Source organism: Notolepis coatsorum, assembly GCF_963971535.1.
Source record: "Notolepis coatsorum genome assembly, chromosome: 11".
In the NCBI taxonomy this organism is placed as follows: domain Eukaryota; kingdom Metazoa; phylum Chordata; class Actinopteri; order Aulopiformes; family Paralepididae; genus Notolepis; species Notolepis coatsorum.
The window spans coordinates 12,156,426-12,172,203 of NC_140175.1; the positions used below are offsets into that span (position 1 = coordinate 12,156,426).

Genomic DNA, 15,778 nt, shown 5'->3' on the forward strand with positions numbered 1-15,778 from the left:
GCACCGCGGTGACACCCGACGTTGGCTCTACGAATAATAATATACCCACTCGCCAGGCGGCGTCACAGAGGCCCCGGCGTCCGGATGCTACGGTCGACAGCGTCTGATGATCACTGTCTGCTGCCCGCGGAGCTCGAGCTCCTGCCTCGCGTTTGACTCCCCGTTCCGCACCTCGCCCTGTGGGAACCTGACCTCTCCTCCTCCTCCTCCTCCTCCTCCTCCTCCTCCTCCTCCTCCTCCTCCTCCTCCTCCTTCTTCTTTATCGACTACAGAAGCCCAGATGGGCCGGTGCCCGGTGGGAGTACTGGCATGGCGTGGCACCGCGCCCCCAGACCGTGCCAGGCCAGGCCACTCCCAATCCCCATCTCTTGTTTGATCTCGCTGCTGATGTTTCAACATTCACGGTTCCCGCTATCGGCTCCCCCCCCCCCCCCCCCCCCCCCCCTCGCTGTAGCCGCCCTGGCTCCTCTCTCTCTCTCTCTCTCTCTCGCTCTCGCTCTCGCTCTCGCTCTCTCTCTCTCTCTCTCTCTCTCTCTCTCTCTCTCTCTCTCTCTCTCTCTCTCTCTTCTCTCTCTCTTCTCTCTCTCTCTCCCTCTCCCCCCCCAGCCCCCCTCTCTGTCTGTCTGTCTTTCTCTCTGTTTCTGTCTGTCTCTCTCTCTCTCTCTCTCTGTCTCCCAGCCCCCCTCCCTCTTTCTCTCTCTCTCTCTCTCTCTCTCTCTCTCTCTCCCCCCCCCCCCCCCCCCCCCCCAAGGCCAGATAGCGGCAGATCAGGCAGGGGGGGGGGGGGGAGGGAGATGCAGATGAGGCTCCAGCGCTGCTAATCTGAGGAACGAGTCGTATCCTTCCTGACTCTGTTTGTTTATTTATTTCTGCATCTCTGTGTCCAACACCCCCCCCCCCCCCCCCCTACTGGTCTCTCTGTGTACAACACCACCCCCCACTGGTCTCTCTCTGTGTACAACACCACCCCCCACTGGTCTCTCTCTGTGTACAACACCACCCCCCCACTGGTCTCTCTGTGTACAACACCACCCCCCCACTGGTCTCTCTGTGTACAACACCACCCCCCCACTGGTCTCTCTGTGTACAACACCACCCCCCCACTGGTCTCTCTGTGTACAACACCACCCCCCCCACTGGTCTCTCTGTGTACAACACCACCCCCCCACTGGTCTCTCTGTGTACAACACCACCCCCCCACTGGTCTCTCTGTGTACAACACCACCCCCCCACTGGTCTCTCTGTGTACAACACCACCACCACCCCACTGGTCTCTCTGTGTACAACACCACCACCACCCCACTGGTCTCTCTGTGTACAACACCACCCCCCCACTGGTCTCTCTGTGTACAACACCACCCCCCCACTGGTCTCTCTGTGTACAACACCACCACCCCCACTGGTCTCTCTGTGTACAACACCACCCCCCCACTGGTCTCTCTGTGTACAACACCACCCCCCCACTGGTCTCTCTGTGTACAACACCACCCCCCCACTGGTCTCTCTGTGTACAACACCACCCCCCCCACTGGTCTCTCTGTGTACAACACCACCCCCCCACTGGTCTCTCTGTGTACAACACCACCCCCCCCACTGGTCTCTCTGTGTACAACACCACCCCCCCACTGGTCTCTCTGTGTACAACACCACCACCCCACTGGTCTCTCTGTGTACAACACCACCCCCCCACTGGTCTCTCTGTGTACAACACCACCCCCCCACTGGTCTCTCTACATCTCTGTGTACAACACCACCACCCCACTGGTCTCTCTCTGTGTACAACACCACCCCCCCACTGGTCTCTCTGTGTACAACACCACCCCCCCACTGGTCTCTCTGTGTACAACACCACCCCCCCACTGGTCTCTCTGTGTACAACACCACCCCCCCACTGGTCTCTCTGTGTACAACACCACCACCACCCCACTGGTCTCTCTGTGTACAACACCACCCCCCCACTGGTCTCTCTGTGTACAACACCACCACCACCCCACTGGTCTCTCTGTGTACAACACCACCACCACCCCACTGGTCTCTCTGTGTACAACACCACCCCCCCACTGGTCTCTCTGTGTACAACAACACCACCACCCCACTGGTCTCTCTCTGCATCTCTGTGTACAACACCACCACCACCCCACTGGTCTCTCTCTGCATCTCTGTGTACAACACCACCACCCCACTGGTCTCTCTCTGCATCTTGACATGCACTGGATCCTGTTGAAAGGCGACGTCCTTCGAGGGTCAGCTGCTCCTCTCGCAGCATCGCTATGCAGCGACGACAACGTCGGGGTATTTCTTTCTGTCGCGTTGTGTTCTGAAAAGCATCCAGCATTCCTTTTCTTCCAGTGAATGTGACCTACAGTACAGTACAGTACAGTGGAACTGAATGGGTGCATATATTAGTGTGAGTGTACAGTGTAGTGCTAATAATCAGATGTATGGCTGCTTTTTCTTTTTGTATTTTTTGTATATGTATGTACAGAGTTGTAGTATTAATATGTACAGTGATACAGGTATAAAGACAGGTAAGGGATATGTACAGATATAGATATAGTGTCTACAGATATTGTAAGAAGGATTATATGCAGGTATGTACAGACAGACGTTGATATATATATATATATATATATATATGTATATATATATGTGTGATATATACGTTACATACAGCATTATTCAAAGTCAAAGTTATGTTTGTTTGTTGTCATTTTTCCATTGACATGGAAGCACGAGATAAAGCGCTCGGGTCTCGGTTATGGCCATTTGATATATACTAGATACTAAAATAAATAAATACTGATCCTCATGACAGACATACAAACTGATTCAATAAAAATCCAGTAAAAACGAATCATTCAATAAAAACAGTGAATTGAATTGAAGTGGAGACGAGTGTCAGTGTAGGCTACGTACGACCGCTGTCCTCTGCGTTAAAGGTAGCAATTAGATTCTGTTTTTTTCCCTCGTCTTAAAAGGCATTCTTCCAGCACCACGGCACGGTTACGCGGACAAACCGCACACAGCGTTCTTATCCGTAGGTAGAGAAACAGAAGCACTCGGTGTTCCTCAGTCTTATCTAATGTGCTCGGTTTTTTAAATGGAAATGGGGGTGTCGGGGGAGGGGGTCCTTCCTGCTCCCGTCTCGTGCTGTGATGTGATGATGTCACGATCTTCTGAACTGTGGCTAAACTTTAGCTTGGCCTAAACGCAGCTTTTTGAGGTCTGGCCTGGTCTGGTGTCTGGTCTGGTCTGGCTCGCTGTCTGGTCTGGTCTGGCCCGCTGTCTGGTCTGGTCTGGCCTGGGCCGCTGTCTGGTCTGGTCTGGTCTGGCCCGCTGTCTGGTCTGGTCTGGTCTGGCCTGGGCCGCTGTCTGGTCTGGTCTGGCCTGGCCCGCTGTCTGGTCTGGCCTGGCCTGGCCCGCTGTCTGGTCTGGTCTGGTCTGGCCCGCTGTCTGGTCTGGCCCGCTGTCTGGCCTGGCCTGGCCCGCTGTCTGGTCTGGTCTGGTCTGGCCCGCTGTCTGGTCTGGCCCGCTGTCTGGTCTGGTCTGGCCCGCTGTCTGGTCTGGTCTGGCTTGGCCCGCTGTCTGGTCTGGTCTGGCCTGGCCCGCTGTCTGGTCTGGCCTGGCTCGCTGTCTGGTCTGGTCTGGTCTGGCCTGGCCTGGCCCGCTGTCTGGTCTGGTCTGGCCTGGTCTGGTCTGGCCTGGCCTGGCCCGCTGTCTGGTCTGGTCTGGCCTGGTCTGGTCTGGCCTGGCCCGCTGTCTGGTCTGGCCTGGCTCGCTGTCTGGTCTGGTCTGGTCTGGCCTGGCCCGCTGTCTGGTCTGGTCTGGTCTGGTCTGGCCTGGCCTGGCCCGCTGTCTGGTCTGGTCTGGCCTGGTCTGGTCTGGTCTGGCCCGCTGTCTAGTCTGGCCTGGCTCGCTGTCTGGTCTGGTCTGGCCCGCTGTCTGGTCTGGTCTGGCCTGGCTCGCTGTCTGGTCTGGTCTGGCTCGCTGTCTGGTCTGGTCTGGTCTGGCTCGCTGTCTGGTCTGGTCTGGTCTGGCCCGGCCCGCTGTCTGGTCTGGTCTGGTCTGGCCCGCTGTCTGGTCTGGTCTGGTCTGGTCTGGCCCGCTGTCTGGTCTGGTCTGGTCTGGTCTGGCCCGCTGTCTGGTCTGCCCTGCCCTGGTCTGGTCTGGCTCACTGTCTGGTCTGGTCTGGTCTGGCCCGGCCCGCTGTCTGCCCGACCGGAGGAGCCACATTCCTCCTCCTCCTCCGTCCAGGAAGAGAGATGCCCTCAGGTCCATAAACCCCCAGCGGGGACACGAGAGGCCGTATTATTCCCAACCGAGATCTGCTCTCGACGTATATTGGGTACCGTCGTCTCAGAATCTTACTCAAGTAAAAGTCAGAGTATCTGGCTAAAAACACACTCGAGTAAAAGTTAAAAAGTTTCAACTTTTAAATGTACTTAAGTACTAAAGTAAAAACTTTTTTTCTGACTTGTCTATTCTTCTGATAGCAGGTGTTTAATCAAAGATCCCCGCTTTCTAGTCTTGCACAAGGACCAATCAGCATGGGTATGGGCGGGTTCATTTTCCATTGATGGGCATTTGATTGTTTTCTAAATAAATTGCGGCCGCAGGATTAATAACATTAACATTAGTTTGGCCAGAGAAACAAATATACTAATTAAAATGGTTGGACCTGCGAGATTTGTACTTTGTACTTTGTCGGTCTGCATTTTAAATGTAAGGAGTAAAAAGTATGTTTTCTTTCCCCCCTGAAATGTAATTGAGTAAAAGTACAAGTATACAAACCTAATAATACTTGAGTAAAGTACAAATCCCCCAAAACAGTACTTAAAGTATTGTAACTAAGTACAATTACTCAAGTACTTTACACCCCTGTGTCACACACACACACACACAGAAGAAGACGTTTATTCATGCATTAAAGCATTCCGTCTCCAGACGGATTTCCGTCAATTTGATTGGGGAGATCCGTCCATTTGATTCGCAGTCTGACGGAAGTATTTGCATGATTTGTAGATGCATACAGATTGAAACAAAATTGAGCCAATCAGAGGCGCCAAATATGGAAAAGGGCTTTTTTTTCCTATCGCGCCAAGCAGTCATCATCACTCAGCGACTCGAGAGACAGGTCGCCTTTTTTTGCAGCCTCACGCGTCAACTGCTTGTTTACCAACGTCACAGCCACCACGCTGCTTGCACTCGCTGCTATATAACGTTACCGATTAGCTAACGTTAGCTTAATAGCGTCTGTTAAATGGAAGGAGTAAGCCGGCCACTAAAAAGAGAACCCACCGCGGGGTTCTCAGATGAAAATGATCAGCGGGACCACCTAACAAAAAGTTTCGAGAGGAGAGGACGTTTGAAGAGACTGGCTAGGCAGCGCTACTGGGGGCTGTAGTGGTGAGTTAACTTGTTCCGTGTGCCGCAACGATGTCAAAAAGAAAAACAGAAACAACACGTTTGTCATTGTCGTGTTACTTCACAGTACAATATGTGAGTCCCCTGCTGTGGTTGTGAGTATACGTTTATTAGCTTAACTCCGTAGCAACATCACACAGGTGTATCTGTAGTCAGTCTCCTCCCCACCGTATATATTCTCTCTGTCAGGATCTATGGGTAACATTACTGTATATTTGCATATCGTATATGTCACAAATGTAACAGTACTATATACCTGTAGTATGTCCCTATGCCATAAATGTCATGATGTCAATGTCATGCATGTCATAAATGTCACTGAATTGAAAATGGGGGACCCTGATGTAAACAAGACAAACGTCTTTCTCTGGTCTGCATCCCCTTAACAATTGTGTGTATTGAGCCGTACTGTATTGTACCCATTCTGCAATCGGTTAAATATTGATTGATTGTTATAACGGATTGCAGAATGGGTACAATACAGTACAGCTCAATACACACAATTGTCAAGGGGTTGCAGACCAGAGAAAGACTTTCCTCTTTACATCAGGGTCCCCCATTTTCAATTCATCATAACATATATGACATACATGACATACAGATAGATAATACTGCTACATCTATACATTTATGACGTACCAGATTTACACAGTATTGTTTGTGATACAATAAGAGTCTAAAAAAGAGAGCATATACATTTGACGAAGAAACTGTACATTGGAGGAGGTTGGGTGGAGGGGGGGGGGGACTGTACATTGGAGGTGGTTGGGGAGGGAAGGGTTGGGTAGGCGGGGTGGGGGGGTAACTGTACATTGGATTATCGACGAAACCGAAACAAGTAGGCTCCCTTAAAACGCCAACGCTATTAAAAAGAAATACAGTGGAGGTTAAAATAAGAATATGACTTGGCCTGAAAAAAATTTCAGTCAGGAGATTTTTTTTTGCTTTAATCCCTGCGTTTATTACACCTGTATTGTAATGCGTACGCACTACAACGCAGACACCCACGCTGCCCCATCCGCAGTAACTACAACTCTTTTCAACATTTAGTTTTTGCTATTTGTACCTCCTGAAAGACCCCAGCCACCCAAACCACAAACTGTTTGAGCTCATGCCGTCTGGCAGACGGTACCGCGGTCTCGGGTCCACATCCAAGAGAACTCTGAACAGCTACTTCCACCGGGCAAACGGACTACTGACGGGACAGACAGACTCTGTATTTGCATTGAGCAGCATACACACACAAAAGCACCCTAAGTGACTTACACACACCACACAAGCACACTTATTACACACACACACTGCTGCTACTTACACTGTAGAATAATACATTTTTTTACCTTGTAATATACCTTGTATTGTATAGTTTGTATCGATCGTTGTGTATTGTTGTTTACAAATCTACTACGGTTGAGGATTCTGAGAAAAATTAGAATTTTTCTGAATTTATGTACATTTAAAAAAAGCTGTGACTGACAATAAAATAATGTGAATCTGAGCTATAAGTGAAATTGAACTTCTCAATATCTGTTTTATCTTGTGACAAAGAGTTTCAGAGTTCAATCTTGCTCTGTTTTAGAAAACCACTCGATAGTCAAAGAACTTTAAAGCAATTTCTTTCAGTTTCACTGCGTAGTTAGTTCCTGCGGTTAGCTTCTACAGGCCGACACACATACAGCCACTGTGGATGAGTGGAAGGTGTGTGTGTGTGTGTGTGTGTGTGTGCTACTCTGTTTCTGCTTGTGTGTGTGTGTGTCTGCTTCTGTGTGTGTCTGCGTGTAAGTCGTTGTGTCTGCTTGTGTGTGTGTGTCTGCTACTCTGCTTCTGCTTGTGTGTGTCTGCGTGTGAGTCTTTGTGTCTGCTTGTGTCTGTGTTTGTGTGTCTGTGTGTGTGTCTGCTTCAGCTTGTGTCTGTGTTTGTGTGTCTGTGTGTGTGTCTGCTTCAGCTTGTGTCTGTGTTTGTGTGTCTGTGTGTGTGTCTGCTTCAGCTTGTGTCTGTGTTTGTGTGTCTGTGTGTGTGTCTGCTTCAGCTTGTGTCTGTGTTTGTGTCTGTGTGTGTCTGCTACTCTGCTTCTGCTTGTGTCTGTGTGTGTGTCTGTGTGTGTCTGCTACTCTGCTTCTGCTTGTGTGTGTGTGTGTCTGCTTCTGTGTGTGTCTGCGTGTAAGTCGTTGTCTGCTTGTGTGTGTGTGTCTGCTACTCTGCTTCTGCTTGTGTGTGTGTGTGTGTCTGTGTGTGTCTGCTACTCTGTTTCTGCTTGTGTGTGTGTGTGTCTGCTTCTGTGTGTGTCTGCGTGTAAGTCGTTGTGTCTGCTTGTGTGTGTGTGTGTGTCTGTGTGTGTCTGCTACTCTGTTTCTGCTTGTGTGTGTGTGTGTCTGCTTCTGTGTGTGTCTGCGTGTAAGTCGTTGTGTCTGCTTGTGTGTGTGTGTCTGCTACTCTGCTTCTGCTTGTGTGTGTCTGCGTGTGAGTCTTTGTGTCTGCTTGTGTCTGTGTTTGTGTGTCTGTGTGTGTGTCTGCTTCAGCTTGTGTCTGTGTTTGTGTGTCTGTGTGTGTGTCTGCTTCAGCTTGTGTCTGTGTTTGTGTGTCTGTGTGTGTGTCTGCTTCAGCTTGTGTCTGTGTTTGTGTCTGTGTGTGTCTGCTACTCTGCTTCTGCTTGTGTCTGTGTGTGTGTCTGTGTGTGTCTGCTACTCTGCTTCTGCTTGTGTCTGTGTGTGTGTCTGCGTGTGTATGTGTCTGTGTGTGTCTGCTTCAGCTTGTGTTTGTGTGTATGTGTCTGTGTGTGTCTGCTACTCTGCTTCTGCTTGTGTCTGTGTGTGTGTGTGTGTGTCTACGTGTGTGTGTGTGTCTATGTGTGTGTGTGTGTAGGCTCTTAAAGTGCAAACCCTCACACACACTAACGCACTGGATCCTGTTGAAAGACAAGAGCCTTCGAGCTGGTCTTACAAAATCGCTACGCAGCGGCGATAATAACAACAACAACAACAACAGACATGGTCTTTTTATTGCTAAGCAGCGACCAAAACAGGTATTTTCTTTTGTTGCACTATGTTCCAAAAAAGCACCCCACGGGAACGTGACCTACAGCGTATTAATGAGAAATCTGAAATGATCAGCTCACGATTCGCCCTCTCATTGTCGCGGCAACAACAACGGTTTGACAGGTCCCATTATAAAGGGCAGAATTGGTTAGTGTCTGGCAGACTGACGCTCGGCATTGTGGGTCGGCTGAACGCGGGGACGCTGAATGGAGGTGATTAGGCTTCGTGTTTCATGGGAACCCGCACCTGACCTTATTTGGTCGTACAAGGTGTAGCCGGTCTGGCGGGACACGAGGCCTCAGTGATTCAGCGGTGGCGTTAAAACGACGTCTTTATTCTCCTTGAAACGGGTTGTTTCATTTTAAACGGTGTGACTATAAGCCTTATACCCACATTATACGGTAAGAATAAATATACGTATATATATATATACAGCATTATTGTACATGCTATCATACAGAGTTATGTGTGTTATATGCAGGTGTATAAGTAGGTATATTCAGACATATATATATACTGTATGGATATATATATATGTATATATTCTGTATATGGTATATACACATTTGATAACATTTCAGACATAGAGGAATTTCTTAATTTTTTTACCCACAATAAATAGAAGATTATTGATCTCAGAGTGCTGGTATTCTGTTTTTGTTTTTGGTTAAATATAGATAACTAGCTATGTTTAGGGCTGACCTTCGAAGCTTTTTTTGGCAATCGAAGCTTCGGGGCCGAGCTTCGATTTTAATTCGAAGCTTCGAGAGAGAAAAAAATAATCTTATTTTTTTTTAATTATTATTATTATTATTTTTTTTTTTTTTATCTTATGTTGTGGGACTTGTACAGCACTTTGGTAAACTTTGTTGTTTTTAAATGTGCTCTATAAATAAAGTGGATTGGATTAATGAATTAAGTAGCCCCTTTCGTGACTGTGACGCAGCCAACAAGGTTTCACTCGGCTGTGTGATTTAATTCAAGGTGGATCGCTGTTGTCGTTTGAACAACTTCAGATTTCATGGGAACTACCAATCCCCCAAATCAAGAATGTTTAAGATGAATGAAGTAAGATTTTGATTATTTGAAATATGGCCTGTGTAGACTAAACTATGCACAGAATTATGTCAGTCTACAAGGTCCGGATTCTACATGGTCCGGCAATGTAGACCTTGTAGACTCCACTAGAGACCAATTATCAGTGAATGTTCATGCATTTTTAAGAAGGGCTACTTCCACAAAAAAACAAAGAACTCACCAAAACATCTCAGTAGCACCTTATCTAAATGTTCTATTTCATATATGGAGATTCATATTTATTTATGTATTGCATGCATTTCTACATTTTATTTCCTATTTTGTTTATTCATCCCAGTATCTTTCTTTCTTATGTGTGGAATTCTATAAGGCATGTAGGTGTATATGTGTTTGAGGATGATATCCTTCAAACAGGCAATAGTGATGATATAATTTGGGCAGTGCTGAGCTGGGTTACTTTCCTCCAGTGTATTTGTCCCCCGGCCCCACCCAATGGCCCCATGCGCGCACACGCACACACACACACACACACACACACACACACACACACACACACACACACTCAAATCGAAGCTTGTGCCATCGAACGAAGCTTCGAAGCTTTGAAGTATTTAAGACAGCCCTAACCCTTTCACTACCACACTACAGACGGTTAACCCTTTCACTACCACACTACAGAAGGTTAACCTTTCACTACCACACTACAGACGTTTAAAGTTCATTTCTATGCTCTCTCTCTGAGTCTGTTCCCAAGAGTTCTTTAACCCTTCGTTCTCTTGCAGGATGGAGGACGAGGCCGTCTTGGACAGAGGAGCGTCCTTCGTCAAACATCACGTCTGTGATGAAGAGGAAGCAGAAGGTGAGGTCGCCGATGCCAACAGATTAGATTAGATTAAAATGTATTGTACTTGTGCTTGTGCTGCATAATAACAAGGAAAATACGTTTGGCATCCAACCAGAGTGCAAATGTAACAGTAAAATGCAATCATAATATACAATGTGCAGGTGATTAAACTGGGTATAAATTATATTAATTAGTACTAGTGAGCATAGCTGTCAACATTGGGATTTGAAAAAACTGGATATTTCGCCCCGCCCCGTGTATGTCTTGCACAAATTGGAAAATGACAAAGTTGACTTTGGCTTTTAACATGCGTCTATAGTGGCAGACACTAATTGTAATGTTAAAAATGGATACTGCTGTAATATAAAGTGAAATTGTACCATGCCTCAATGTATCAACTTTAAACACTAAATGTTAATGTTAGAAATGTTCATTTCCATTATTTCCACCATGTGCAACATTTCCTAAGAACACCAATGTCCATTCTATCAACTCCAAATCTGTGCTATGAGCTCTCTTCTCCCGGTGCATGCAGAAGTAGAATTGAATAGAAATCTTCTTTTATTAAAGTAGTTTTGACATGTGATATAGATAAAGATATTGTTTCATTGTGTATTGATTAACTTTACATTTGCTCTTCATTCATATTACAAAAGTTATACTGGCACGTCTAATACAGCAATGGATTATGGGTAAATGAAACGTTAAAGCGGTGCAAACGTAAGACTGACTTTACATTAACACTATCAGTGCCGGCCTTGTTTACCTTTTTACCCCGTTGAATGCCATCATCCACTTCAATGTTAGCGTTAAAAACGCATTATCTATGTCTATTTTAATCGGTTCATATCCTTTTTTTTTCTTTTTTTTTATCTACTTTTTCTCCCCATTTTCAATTTTTCTCCCATCCCAATTTCGTATTATCCAATTCTACCCTCCCCTGTCTCGAACGTTGTTAGGCCATGCCTCCCACAAGCCGGCTGCAATGTGGACGAAGCCTTGCATCACGTGTCCCCTCCGGTACACAAGGAGGCAGCTGTTGCATATTTTCACCTGTACAGCGCAATCTCTCAGCGGCGAGGAGTAACGTGTGGGAGGCTCACGCTGCCCCCGTTGCTTCTTGATTCTGCTGTACAGGCGCACTAACCGACCTGTAGGAGTCGCTGTCCACAACGTCCGATCCCCACCCATATCATATCCTTTTTATAGCATTTTGAAAAGCTATCGTTCTCTCGAAAATTTAAAGATTCCCCCATAGGCGGTTAGGTGGCGTAGCGGAGATTGCGTTCGTCACCAACCCCGGAGTTGTGAGCTGGAGCTCCGGGGTTGTCACCAGCTTGGCTGGCCGTTCACACTAATACAATTGGCAGTATTAGAGGGTGGGAGAAGCTGGCGGGGTGGGTTCGGGTCGTTGTAAACAGCGACTCCTACAGTTCGGTCGGGGCGCCTGCTAAGCGCGGATGGGACCTGAGTGGGATAGTGTGATCCTTCCACACGCTACGCCCTCTCGGAGAATATCCGCGCTGCCAGGTGAAAAGAAGCGGTTGATTGGCTGGACGTGTGTCGGAGGAAGCACGTGATAGCCTCCACTCTCCCAGACCGACTGTGGGGGGTAAGTGCGCAGCGACCAGGAAGGGGATTGGGAATTGGCATAACGACTAACATTGGGATGGGAGAAAATCGGAGGAAAATGGAGGGGGAAAAAGAGTCCCCATAAACGGCATTTATTTGAATATTCTCGAATACACTAGACACGTTGTCATTTGTCGGCCTATTTATGAATTGTTTTCAAATAAACGCTAGATTATCGATAGTATATGTGTACTTATGCACGCTATAGAGGCGGGCTGAAACATCTATTATCCATTTCCACAAGATCACACACACACACACACACACATACACACACACACGGCACATGCTGATATCTCAGTGAATATAGCTCTGATTATCCTAAAACTGGTAACATAGACTCCTTACCTTAGATCAGATGTTCTTCAAAAAGATTATTCCAATTCCTGATCGCCATTCCAAATATCGATCGCGTTTATTGATTGATTATTGGCTGCTGTAAATATATATTCCAGGCTGCCAGTTGGCTCCACCTCTACAGATCCCCACAGGGATCTCCCAGTATAATCGACTGACCTGCAGTTACACAGGGATAGACGATAGGGGGCGTTTTTTCCCCATCTGAGCTCCTGCAGGGGCTGCTGTACCAACGGGAGACTCGGTTGATGAAATATGAATTCAATGATAAGACGACAATACACGTCGTCGGCATTCAAAGTGTTAAAGGAATGACAATAATATAGTATAAAGTAGGGTATTATTTGGACTAAAGAATGGTGTTGTCTCACCCTACTCGCATGTTGAGGGAGAGCACCATACATTATACACTGAGAAACCACGGCCGAGAGTGAGCTCTCCAGGAACAACCCCACTTTACCGGTAGAAGAAGAAGCTTCTCTTGTAGGTAGTTGTAGAATGTAATACATTTCGCGCTAAACCCCTCCTTTATCCGGTCGCTGTTCTTCTTCTTCGGGTCGCAACCGTCTTCTGGTCTGACTTCCTGTGCTAACGTTCTAATCTACACTGCTGCCACCTGTCGTCACGGAGGGGAATTGCAGCCATTTTGTAAAAACGGGAAAAATACGGGAACGGGATGATGGCGGGAAGCAAGGTTGAAATATGTGACGATCCCTGGGAAAACGGGATGGTCGTTGACGGCTATAGTGAGTAAGATAAGATATTCCTTTATTGATCCCCTTGGGGAAATTCAGGCATCATAGCGGCATGGGGGATGGGGGTGGGGGGGGGGGGGGGGGGGTACAGGTAGTAAAAACAACACAAGCAGTGTAAACAAATAAGTCAATATAATTTACTATCTAACTAACTGAAAAAAAATAACAATACAGTATTCACAGTGACACATAAGGTGCAGTATGCATAGGTAGTGTTATAATTTACTATCTAACTAACTGAAATATACAGTATTCACAGTATCACAGTATTCACATAAGGTGCAGTATTCACATAAGGTGCAGTATGCATACGGTAGTGTTATTGTCCTCCTTGGGCAGGCATTAAAGCGCTCCGTCTTGAGACGGATTTCCGTCTATTTGATTATATTTATATAATATTTTAATTGATTAAAAAAAAAAAAAAAATTATATAAAGTTTGCCAATAGGGATGTTTCACAACGCCAGTTTCCCACCCACGGCTTCCCTCCCCCTAACCCAGCCAAACGAGTTAGTATAGCGATCAGCCCAAGCCAAGGCAATGCTGACTCCGGAAGTCGAGACCGCAGTCTCTTGCATTCGTGACGAGCGCGATCTCCGCTACGCCACCTGACCGCTAGGAGCCAGCTTTTTTGACAATTTTCACGATGTTTGCAGACCCATCGTATATTCTATATTATAGCTATGGAGACAATAGTATGGCTCATTTGACAGGCACTATTTATACTCCAACAGGGAAAAACACTTTTATTTCTACAAACAAACACCTGCTATCAGAAGAATAGACAGTCAGATCCGCATTATGCTGTGGTTAATATTGTGATATTATTCAGGGTACTCCAGTATTCTGTCTTTAGTGTGATATTATTCAGGGTACTCCAGTATTCTGCCTTTAATATTGTGATATTATTCAGGATAATCCAGTATGCTGTGGTTAATATTGTGATATTATTCAGGATACACCATTCTGTTTTTAATATTGTGATATTATTCATGCTGTGATGTGAATGCTGTCCATGTTAGTTTACCTTCAATGGAGAAGTGCATTAAATAATTTTAATGCAAAAAAAGTGTCCTCTGTTCTTTCATTTCAGCATTGTCTATCGCAGAACACATTCCATTGTGGGCAGAGTGTATGCTTGGTTTCATTCCAGCCTTGCTTAAACACCAGCTGATGATTTCACTAATTGGCTCACCTCTTCAACTAACTCACCTGGTACAATGTATAGTTAAAATGAAAACTTGGCCCATGATGGAATGAGTTTGAGACCCCTGGTGTATCCCTTTAAAAGAAAAAAATTACTTTTACTTTTTAGTACTTAAGTACATTTAAAAGTAGGACTTTTTTTACTTTTACTCAAGTGTGTTTTTAGCCAGATACTTAGACTTTTACTTGAGTCAGATTTTGAGACGGTACCCATACTTTCACTTAAGTATAATTTCTGGGTACTTTTTACACCCCTAGCTGGTTGCTAGGGTGTTTCTAGGTCGTTGCTAGGGTGTTATAGCTGGTTGCTAGGGTGTTTCTAGGTGGTTGCTAGGGTGTTATAAGTGGTTGCTAGGGTGTTATAGGTGGTTGCTAGGGTGTTTATAGGTGGTTGCTAGGGTGTTATAGGTGGTTGCTAGGGTGTTTCTAGCTGGTTGCTAGGGTGTTATAGGTGGTTGCTAGGGTGTTATAGCTGGTTGCTAGGGTGTTTCTAAGTGGTTGCTACAGTGTTTTAGGTGGTTGCTAGGTTGTTATAGGTTGTTGCTAGGGTGTTTCTAGGTGGTTGCTAGGGTGTTACTAGGTGGTTGCTAGGGTGTTTCTAGCTGGTTGCTAGGGTGTTATAGGTGGTTGCTAGGGTGTTATAGCTGGTTGCTAGGGTGTTTCTAAGTGGTTGCTACAGTGTTTTAGGTGGTTGCTAGGTTGTTATAGGTTGTTGCTAGGGTGTTTCTAGGTGGTTGCTAGGGTGTTTCTAGGTGGTTGCTAGGGTGTTACTAGGTGGTTGCTAGGGTGTTATAGGTGGTTGCTAGGGTGTTATAATAATAATAATAATTCATTTATTTTGTATAGCGCTTTTCAAAGACCCAAAGTCGCTGACAATAGGCAAAAAAGAAACAAAGAAAACAAAAACATAGAAACACAGGGAAACGGAGAACAAATAAGAATACACAGGAACATAAAACCACGAGTAACGGATAACAAATACGGGAGTGAGTAGGGGAGACAGTCGGGAGGAGAGTAAGGGAAAACCAAGGGGGGTGGGGGGGGGGCAGGAGAGGAGAGAACATGGGGCAGGGAGAAAAGGTGGTGGGTTGGAGGAGGGTGGTTATGGGTAAGGAAGGTTGAATGCTAGGGAGAACAGGTAGGTGCTAGGTGGTTGCTAGGGTGTTATAGCTGGTTGCTAGGGTGTTTCTATGTGGTTGCTAGGGTGTTATAGGTGGTTGCTAGGGTGTTATAGCTGGTTGCTAGGGTGTTTCTAGGTGGTTGCTAGGGTGTTATAGCTGGTTGCTAGGGTGTTTCTAGGCGGTTGCTAGGGTGTTATAGGTGGTTGCTAGGGTGTTATAGGTGGTTTCTAGGGTGTTACTAGGTGGTTGCTAGGGTGTTTCTAGGTGGTTGCTAGGGTGTTATAGCTGGTTGCTAGGGTGTTTCTAGGTGGTTGCTAGGGTGTTATGGGTGGTTGCTAGGGTGTTTCTAGGTGGTTGCTAAGGTGTT

At 46.4% G+C, this 15,778-nt stretch overlaps 1 protein-coding gene across 1 annotated transcript in view; it reads left to right on the forward strand.

Annotated features, from left to right (window-relative positions):
* Window positions 1-15,778, forward strand: part of LOC311237315 (electrogenic sodium bicarbonate cotransporter 1-like) — a 161,441-nt gene that overhangs the window by 20,230 nt on the left and 125,433 nt on the right. The window contains 1 exon segment of the mRNA XM_084325133.1: window positions 10,280-10,356. Within this exon segment, the coding sequence (XP_084181259.1) occupies window positions 10,280-10,356 (77 nt within the window).